Source organism: Neofelis nebulosa, chromosome 2 (assembly GCF_028018385.1).
Source record: "Neofelis nebulosa isolate mNeoNeb1 chromosome 2, mNeoNeb1.pri, whole genome shotgun sequence".
Classification (NCBI taxonomy): Eukaryota; Metazoa; Chordata; class Mammalia; order Carnivora; family Felidae; genus Neofelis; species Neofelis nebulosa.
In genome coordinates, this window is record NC_080783.1 from 157899740 (window position 1) to 157909019 (window position 9280).

The 9280-nt window shown below is 43.0% G+C and overlaps 1 protein-coding gene across 1 annotated transcript in view; it reads right to left on the bottom strand.

Annotated features, from left to right (window-relative positions):
- Positions 1–8748, bottom strand: part of ST6GALNAC5 (ST6 N-acetylgalactosaminide alpha-2,6-sialyltransferase 5) — a 175103-nt gene extending 166355 nt beyond the window's left edge. Inside the window, exons 1-2 of the mRNA XM_058716930.1 lie at positions 8436–8748; positions 7363–7593 (exon numbers count right to left, since the gene is read on the bottom strand). Of these exons, the coding sequence (XP_058572913.1) occupies positions 7363–7593; positions 8436–8450 (246 nt within the window). The 5' untranslated portion in view covers positions 8451–8748. The remainder of the gene's footprint in view (positions 1–7362; positions 7594–8435) is intronic.
- Between the last annotated feature and the right edge of the window lie 532 nt (positions 8749–9280).

Consider the following 9280-nt stretch of genomic DNA (forward strand, 5'->3'; position numbering starts at 1 on the left):
AGCTTCGTTTTCATACTGAACTATAACAACTATCAAGGTTAATTTTCCCTACTATGGGTAAAATGGTTTCTTATCTGCCTTATGTAATTCTACCTCAGAGTAAGTATTACATCTCAGAACTTAGGAGGAGTTAATGGTTACTTGCAGAATGGCAGTGCTTCAAACACTTGGTTAACTGAGTCTCCTGATGATGCTTTCTTCCCCTGTGGAGAAGGTAATTCAGTTAAATGAGTGGTCTGGTCATGACATTTTCTGCGAATAATAAGGCGCTCTTTTTGGCTTGGTTTACTTTTTAAAGGCAAACCCACTCAGATCTGCCAATTGTTCCAATTACATGGGTGCCACGCATTTTATGAAGCCTTTAGAGAACCCATCGCTAAGCCAGTGGTTGGTGGAAGCTCTTTTGAACTATCCAGAGGCATATTCTCATATTCATTTCAGAATAATAAGATGTTTAAATATTTATTTCTTTCCAATAACTGGGTAGGCCTAGGCTCTTCTTTTTAATAAATTCTGTTCAAATAATGTTGAGTCACTGCTTAGAATATATTGGCACTGAATTTTCCTTGTGGTAATGACATTCATGTCAGAGACCCACATTGTAGCCCCAGCTCTGCCACTCACCGGTGACTGTGGGCAAATCACACGAGCACTTGTGAATTCCTTCTGGTAATTTTCAAGTTTCCTTCCAGCTCAAAATTCAAAGAGATCTGATTAGCTCAAGTACATAGAAATGCAGTAGTTACAGAACTACAAATGGTGGCAGGAGAGATTCGTATTTACGACATGTAATATTCCTTTTCAGTAATGCCACATGGTTAGAAAATTTTCAGATGGGCTTATTTTAGAAGTAATTTAAAATCTTTATATAGATATACTCATTTATCCAACAAATACTTACTAAAGACCTTTTATATACCAGACATTATATTAAAGGCTGAGACTACAATGATAAAAAAGAGGAAAAAAAGCCCCAAACTTTCTGATCGTAGAGCAGGGAAGGCAGACAATTTTAGACAAGAAATAACAATAAGCTGGAATAAGTATTATCATGGGATCCTGACTGTGAAGACAAAACACACAGCTCAGATTTCACCTGGGCTACAAGTCAGGGAAGGCTTCCCTGTGGACATGCTGTCTAAACTGAAAGAATATGCATGCCTATGACTTTTATTTGGGAAACCCTAATTGAATAGAGCATGCAATAAAAATATTTATTTGTCCTAAGCCTAGACTAAGAGTTTAGGACTAAAACAGCTCATGAAGAAGAATCTGAGTACATCTCATAAGTATCCCCACCCTCAAGTTTTCAATCAGTCATTTAATCATAAATTTACTCCCATGGGAATTCTTTTCTTGAATCAGGCTTACAAAGCATGACTAATATTATTATTTAAGAAATATTCATTGTCTTTCTATAGTTACGATCATTCACTGCAGCTCGAAGAGTATATAGTAGATATACAAGAGGTTTTAATGATTTGTTGATTAATGATGAGTTTTAATTTCTCATAGTCTTTTCTCATCTTCAATATTCCTTCATCTCGGCATTCGTAGGACAAGAATTCGATTGCACTGCCACTTGACCCTGAGGGTTTTGGAAAATCCCCTGTGTAGTAGATGTCATGTTTCCAGGACAGATCCGATGGCAAATGTTCTGTCTTGTGGCCAACACAAATTTCTCATACCATGAGTTATGAGATTTGGTTTGGAAACATGGTCACCATATGTGACAGAGACCATTGAACAGGGTAACAAAGTTAGATCTCTTCAAGAATCCAGGCGGCCCTATGCCATGCCAAAGGAAAATCATAAACAGATTGAACATTTTCAATTTAAAATCTATCCACTCTGAAGTTGCTTTGATATCCAAATTGTTTACTAAGTATTCATTGCATGTCATATATTATACATAGAGAAAGAGACAGCACACACACATATATTAAAACAGGGCTAAAAAATGAAATTATAGTTTGAAAGTTTTATAACTGCTAAACTAAGAATAGTATTTAAATTATTTTATAGATGAGAAAGATCACAGAAATTGCCTCCTTTTTAGTGTCAATGCCTTGATTTATTGTTTCCTGGTTTCATATTATTATTCAGCACTTGCTTTATTATTTAACTTTTCTTGCTTCTTTGTCTTTTCTCTCCAATTAGATCAAAGATTCTTTGATGGTAGGCACCGTGTTCTTCCTCCAGAATACCCAATTTTGCAACTATTAGACCTTCAATGAATATTTACTTAGGGCTATGAATTGTTCAAAAACCCAGAAACAAATTAGCTACAGAACTACATATGGTGATTAAAAACATTTCAAATGATGGTTCTCAAACTTTAATGTGCTTAAGAGTTGAAAGGGAAGACTGTTAAAATGTGAACTCCCAAATCTCATTTCCAAAGACTCTTATGTTATAAATCATTTCTTCATCTACCTTCCCATAATTATTATTATTAGTAGTAGTAGCAGTGGTAAACCAAAGTAGGAAAGATGAGATACACATGCTGGGTCCTTGGGACTCCACTGATGTTTCTTATAGAGGAAGGACTTTACATATGGTGAGGTAGCTTTGTCCCTCTCCACAACCCCCTTTCCCCAAACACTCTGCCTTCTTCCTTCCTTTAATAAATACTTGTGTGTTCATTAAGTGTCAAGCATTATTCTAGGGCCTGGCGTTAAACTGGTCAACAAGATGTACAAATACTTTGCTATCTATCACAGCACTTAGATTCTACTTGGGGGGGAGGACAAACAATAGACAAGGAGACTTTAAGATTCTTTCAGACCTTGTTAACTAATATAAGGAAAATAAAAGAGGCTAATATGATAGAGAAGACCATTAAGGATTGAGCTATTTAAAGAGTATGGTCTACAAGAAAACATGTGATCTGAGGACTGAACGACCAGAAGGAGCCACCCATGTAAAAGATCTTGGGCAAGAGGTGTCCAGGGAGAGGGGACAGCAAGTGCAAAGGTCCTCAGGCAAAATGAGGATTCAAGGATCAGCAAGGAGACCACAATGGCCAGAAGTGGAGAGGGAACCAGCTCAGACTCATTTACCAGGTGTGGTCTGGGCTTTGGTGTGGGAGTATCTTGGCATTACTCCTTGGGAAGCTGGAGAAATACTTATGGCTCTCAAAATTAAGGAAGATTATGTATTTCAATAAGTGTTATATGAACACTTCTCCTATTAAAGGCAACCACATTACTGCAACTCCTCACCCATGAAAAACAGTTCATTTCATAATTCTTTTTGGTTGACAATTTGTGATAACAGGGTTTCATCACCATTGGCAGATTACATTTTGTAGTACTTGAGCACTAAAATTTAGGTCACTTTGAATTTAAGATCCAAATTATCTATCATTGATTGGATGCCTCAAATATTGTAAAATGGAATCTCATAAATGGGACAACCTTGTATTTGAAAATTTATATGCTTTTTAAAGGAAGAATGTTTGTGCCACAATTTAAAGTAAGTTATATGGCATGTGCCTTTCTTTCTGGTTTTGAATTATTTTTCAACTCTTGCATTGACCTGTCCTATCACTCCAACTGGACATCTGTGAATTAAAAGCAAACATACTGCTACCTCCAAGCAGTTTCGTTTTGTCTGAATAACTCAGTGCTTAAGGAAGGAAAGAACCAAGACAAGCATGTTATTAGTATGTGTAAAATCCATTCCTGGGAGCTACTACTGAAGCAAGGAGATAGCAGCTCAGCTTCAGACCCCATTGATCACTGCTCTTTCATAAGCCATCTTAGAAAAGGGCAGCCCAGGTGACAAGTGGGCCTTCTGTGATAAGGGCTCCTGTCCATTGGAAATGGGAATCAGCTCATAGTTTCATTTCACAGGGTCCACCAGATGGCAAATGACTTTATCTACCCGGACCAGATCCGGGCTGGAAACAGAATGCATTCCATGCCCCCCTTCCACTCTGCTGGAAAAATTGGAGTTTTTCTGTGAAGGTTGCTTGATTTAGTGTGTGTGTATGTGTGTGTGTGTGTGTGTGTGTGTGTATCTGTGTGTGTCTATGTGCACAAATGCACACTTAAGCGTGATTATAGTTCTAAATACAAGTTTCCAAATGCATGAAAATTGTCTTCTTTGCTTGTGTCTGGCTGATCTGGTTAGAAATCAGTAGCTTCCAAAAATGGGGACCAGCATAGTAATGGCAGGATACAGATACAGTAGCTGCAGTGACAGACATGTAACAAGATTGAAATGAGTTGGTGAAACATTTGTGGGAAAAGGTCTGGGGAAAAGGGTTGGAAATGAAGAGAAAGAATCTATCTAACAGAAAATGAAATGTCTTCATTATCACAAGAAACTCCAAGTAGCCTTCACTTAGTCACACTGGAATTACAATTTCAGCTCACATCGTTTGCGAACGAGGAAGTAGAGAATATGACCATGGAAAGTGATATTTTAAGCTTCAACACACATTGCTCATCACTGGCTTGACTTGCAGCATGTCTTTCAACAAAAGCACATAGTGATTTAATCTCAACAGTAATTTAGTCTGCAGCCGTATGAGACAAGACTATCATTGCAGACAGGCTGTGATTTGTGAAATTCAGGTGCTGGGGATTAGGACCACCTGTTGAATTTAATCTTAGAGTTATAATGTTAATACCATCATGTAACTGAACATAAACACTACATATTTATCAGACTTTGGGACCTCCAGCCATGGAGATGTGAACATTTTCCTAAATGGTGTCTGTAACTCTCTCCAGATTCTGTAAATCAACAGCAAATAAAAAGTCTGTTGGAATTCTGATTCAATATGCAGTAGCATATGCCTTGGTGGTCATTACATTCGGCACAGCCTATAATTTTTCTAAGGCCTGATATGAGCGTGGAAAAACAAAAAAAGCAATCAGGGTATCATCTAGCAACATAGTAAGAATAGAAAATCTTTCATTCTTTGTAAATCAGAGAAAAAAATCTTAGCAATATTCTAACAAATTTCTACCTCTGCCTAAGCAAGACTATAGGAAGATCCCAAGTAAACCTAAGTAAACAGCAACTTTTGGAGAGGACGTATACACGTTACACATATACCTCCCTATAGCCATCAGAAATGAAACTTCACCCAATTTCCAGTCAGTTAGATAGTAACAGTAAAGTGATTACATTTTGAGTAGAAGTTTATATTTAGTTCAGTGGGACAATTGGGATAATGCCTGGAGAGAAGGCATAGACTTTAAGATTTGCATTTGTTCTTTTGCTTGGGGTAGGGTAAACGCTGTTGATCCTTTGAGTATGGAATTTGGTGAGATGTTGGTTTTCTAGGGAAGAATGCCATTGGTATTAATTATATGCAGAGACCTTCCTGGTCACATTTATAATTCTCTGCTAAGAATTCCAAGGACTTTCACACACATTTATCATTCATATAACAACTTTACAATTTATAAAACCCTTTATTGCAGATTATGTCAAATTCCCATATGGGAGTTTCAACATTCCTTCCCAAAAAGGGCTGGTTTTCATTGTAATGAAATAAGGCTCTGAAACATTGAAAATGGAATCCAATAATATATTTGTGCAAATAGACACTGTTTTGAAAACAAATATGAGGGAATCATATTTTGCCTTATGCTATCAATGTTCTTAGCTGGTGTCTGTCCAGCAGGAGAACACAGAAAGGAAAGTATTAGGAATACCTTCCCAAAGGCAGATCAAAGCTTTCAGCAAATTTACCTTTTCACACCCCATTAATCAAAGCTTCGCAAGAGCTATCTAGCCATTTTCACTAAACAACAGCCATGAAAATCCACTAAGTTCAATAAATTCATCATATACCAGTTACACATAAACACCACATCCATCCAGTCAGAAGCAGATGTCTAAACTTTTCTAGAACTCTAGCCCTTATGGGTTGCTTTTGCACATACAGATATAAAGGGTGTAATCAATCAACATCTCCAAGAGAAAACTGAAGCTGTTATTATAAAACTAATGACCCTCTCTACTTTTGATTTTAGGATTCTACCCCCAGCTCCTCCCCCCACCTCCAAATCACTTCCTAATGAAATCCCTTCCTCTTTTCTGCTTCCCCAAATTTTCCCCAGTACACATTCCACCTTTTCAGAGAGAATTTCCTTAAACCTTCCAGGACAGTGAACTTTCTCATCCCCGCACCCTAACAGTACTGTTTTATATCTAGCATTTCTTATACATTATACCTATCAGTCTACCTATCTAACCATCCATCCGTGTTTTATGGTTTTTTGTTTTTTTTTTTTTTCCACAAGTATCCAAAGATCCCCAACCCTGGGTCCTTTTGACCCTCCAAAATCCTTTTGGCTGTATGCATTGCACAAATGGGTGGAAATATTTTGACTGCCACTTAAAAAAAGTTTGACTTTTTCATGCACGGTAAGGCCAATCTTTGTTTTTCAAGCAAAAGGACCGCCTGCTCAATATTACTTTGGCTCATAACCATAAAATCTAGTAATACAAAAAGCAGAAGAGCTGCGTGGTTTCAAGAAACTCTCTAACCTTTATAGAGCAGATACAGAATGGAATTGTGTTTTAGTAAAAACATATTAGGAGCTTCAAATAATGGGGAATATATTTAAACTGTATTAAAATATCTTTTCAGAATCAGGAAACCTGATTAGAATTCTCCCAGAGGCTTCTCACACTGAAACCAGAGATTTATTATTTGGGGGAAAGGAGGCTCAATTTTTAAAAATCCATCTTATTAATTATTAGCCAAGCCATGCAACGGCTTCCCGGAAGGCAGAGAAAAACAGGCCCTCAACGATGAGTTTCAAGCCAATGGAAGCGGAGTTTGTGCCTCCAGCCTTCCGCGCCTGCCTTGGGACCGCTCCCCAAGGCTGTAGCAATTCTTCCCAGAGCAATCCGAAGCCGAGATCAGAGGGGAATCTTTGAGCAGGAGCCGCCGCGGCCGAGGACTGGCAGTCACTCACCCACCAGTTCCCAGCGGGGCAACGCTCAGGCTGTTACTCGCGCCATCGCCGGCTCTCCTCCCAGCAAGGGCGCGACTGGGCTGCCAAACCCGACGCTTCAGGAACCCAGCACCCACCCCCGCAGCTGCAATTTTGGGGCTCAGTGGGTTTCACCTCCGGGACCGGTTCCTGTTAGGATACTGGGCTTTAGGTCCGCTCATCTCACCCCTATTCCCTGGAAAACTTTACCTCCGTCTCCAAACAGGAATTCATTCCGAGAAGGAACTCTCCCACCCCACCCCGGCGGCTCCGCTCCCCCTTCCAGCCTCCGCAAGGCACCTACTCACGGCGCCTCCCAGCCCTGGGAAAGGGGGCAGGCTCAGGTGTGCGGGATCCCCAGGCTGGGTGGTGCGCGCGCCGGCGAGCGAGCTGTCACCTTATGGTCCGCCACGCCGAGGTATCCGTCCAACGGCCGCGGTGCCGCGGGGATCCGGGGTCTCGAGGGGGGGCTGCTCTCCGCCGACGGCTGCGCGCTGCCGGTCGCCCCTGCCTGCTGCTGCTGCTGCTGCTGCGGGGGCCGCTCCTTCTGGCCGCCGAGGCTGCTGTACACGAGCAACAAGCTGGTGCACATGGTGGTGAGCGCTAAACACACAGCCAGACCATGGCGCTGCGGGCGGGCGGGAGAGAGCAGAGGGGAGCTGCTGAGAGCCGAACCCGGAGGAGCGCGCCGGCGGTGACACGCGCGAGGCGGTCAGACGCTCGATGGGGGGGGGGGGGGGGGGGGGCGGCGGCGTTCCGGGGCTGGAAGGAGGTGGCCGGGGTCCCAGCCCCCCCGCGCGCCGCAGGGGCAGGAGAGGCACCGTCCTCTCGCGCACGGCAGGGGATGCTCCCGAGCGTGGCTGCTCTCGGCGGACGCCACCTCCCAGATCTCTCGGCAGAGGGCAGGTGGTGCGCGGCGCCCAGCTTACACGAGGGAAAGCGCGCCGGCCGCGAGGGCAGAGGTGGGCTCGCACTTTGAGGAGGGGCCCCCTCCACCAGCTCCGCTGCTGGAACCTCTAACCCTTGCACCCTCTCCTTCTTGGACCCGCGGGGCTCTACCTCGGCGATTTTTGCAAGTTTGAAATCCGACAAGAAAACCAAGAAAGTCTGCAAATGTTCCCCCCTCCCCGCCCCTCTTAGTTTTTGCCAGGCTGTTGCTTTTGGGTATCCTCCACCCCCGAACCATGCGCCCACCCCTCCACCGCTTCTTCAGCTCTCCGTGGGGCCCCAGACCTCTCTCCCGAGATCCAGGAGCCGAGGCAACCCGAGTTCCCATCCCGGCTCTGGGATTCCGAGCCAGGCAGAACCAGGGAACCGGAAGGGGGCACCGAGCAGGTGGAAAGTTGTCCCTTTGTAACAGGCGACCTCGCGGCGCAGGGGTAGGCGCCCTGGAGCTCTCCCGCGCGCCCCGGGGACGCTGCGTCCCGGGGTCCCCGCCTCTGCTCAGAGGAGTTGCAACAAATGACTCACCATCAGGGTCTTCATTTTGGGCACCTCTTTTGTGAGGAATCCTCAGGCACACGCGTCCGGAGCCACTTTTTCTTGGAGGGTTTCCATGGTGGGTGATGGGGGGGCGGGAGGCTCTGATTTTCGCCCGGCTGCCAGCCGCGGCTGAGTGGGTAGGAGAGCCGCGGGACCCAGGAAGAGCGGCTGTTGCAGAGATTAGAGACAGAATTAAAACTGAACCGGACCCTCGTAGTCTCTCAGTGATCTACACAACTGCCGCCTGCCGCCGCCTGCTGGGTCCTAAAGACCTCTGCATCTCCCCCTTTCCCGCCCCCAAATAATAATCTTTTCAGCCGAGTGGAATTTCTGGGGCGAGAGAGTTAACCGTGCCAATGTACCCACCTATTGGTCCGAGGGCTTATTTATCTTTTATGAAGTCATCAAGTAAAAACGAAGGAGAACCCCATTGGATTCTGAACATGATAGCCATTTGAAAATTTGCAAACTAAATTGTTTTGTAATTTTGATAAAAAGTCAACTGTGCAAATGTCAGTAGCCCTATTTATAGCTTTTGCATTTGTGTTCCTAGCATGGGGAAATCTGTCAGGAAATAATTTTTCCAAAAAATTATTTATTATTTCAGTTGCCCAATTGTAGGCTTTCTGGTATCTCCTTTAGTTTTACTTTTTAAATCCAATTATTCTCATGCATCCTTTATATTTAAATTTTCATCTAAATTATTTAACTCATTACTTGTTCTAAAAATTACAATTTATATTTTTATCAGAACTTTGAGGTTTCTAGTGTTCGTCTAAATGATTTTTAAGTGTTAGAAACAGTCGGCACATCACAGTCACATGATTAACTGG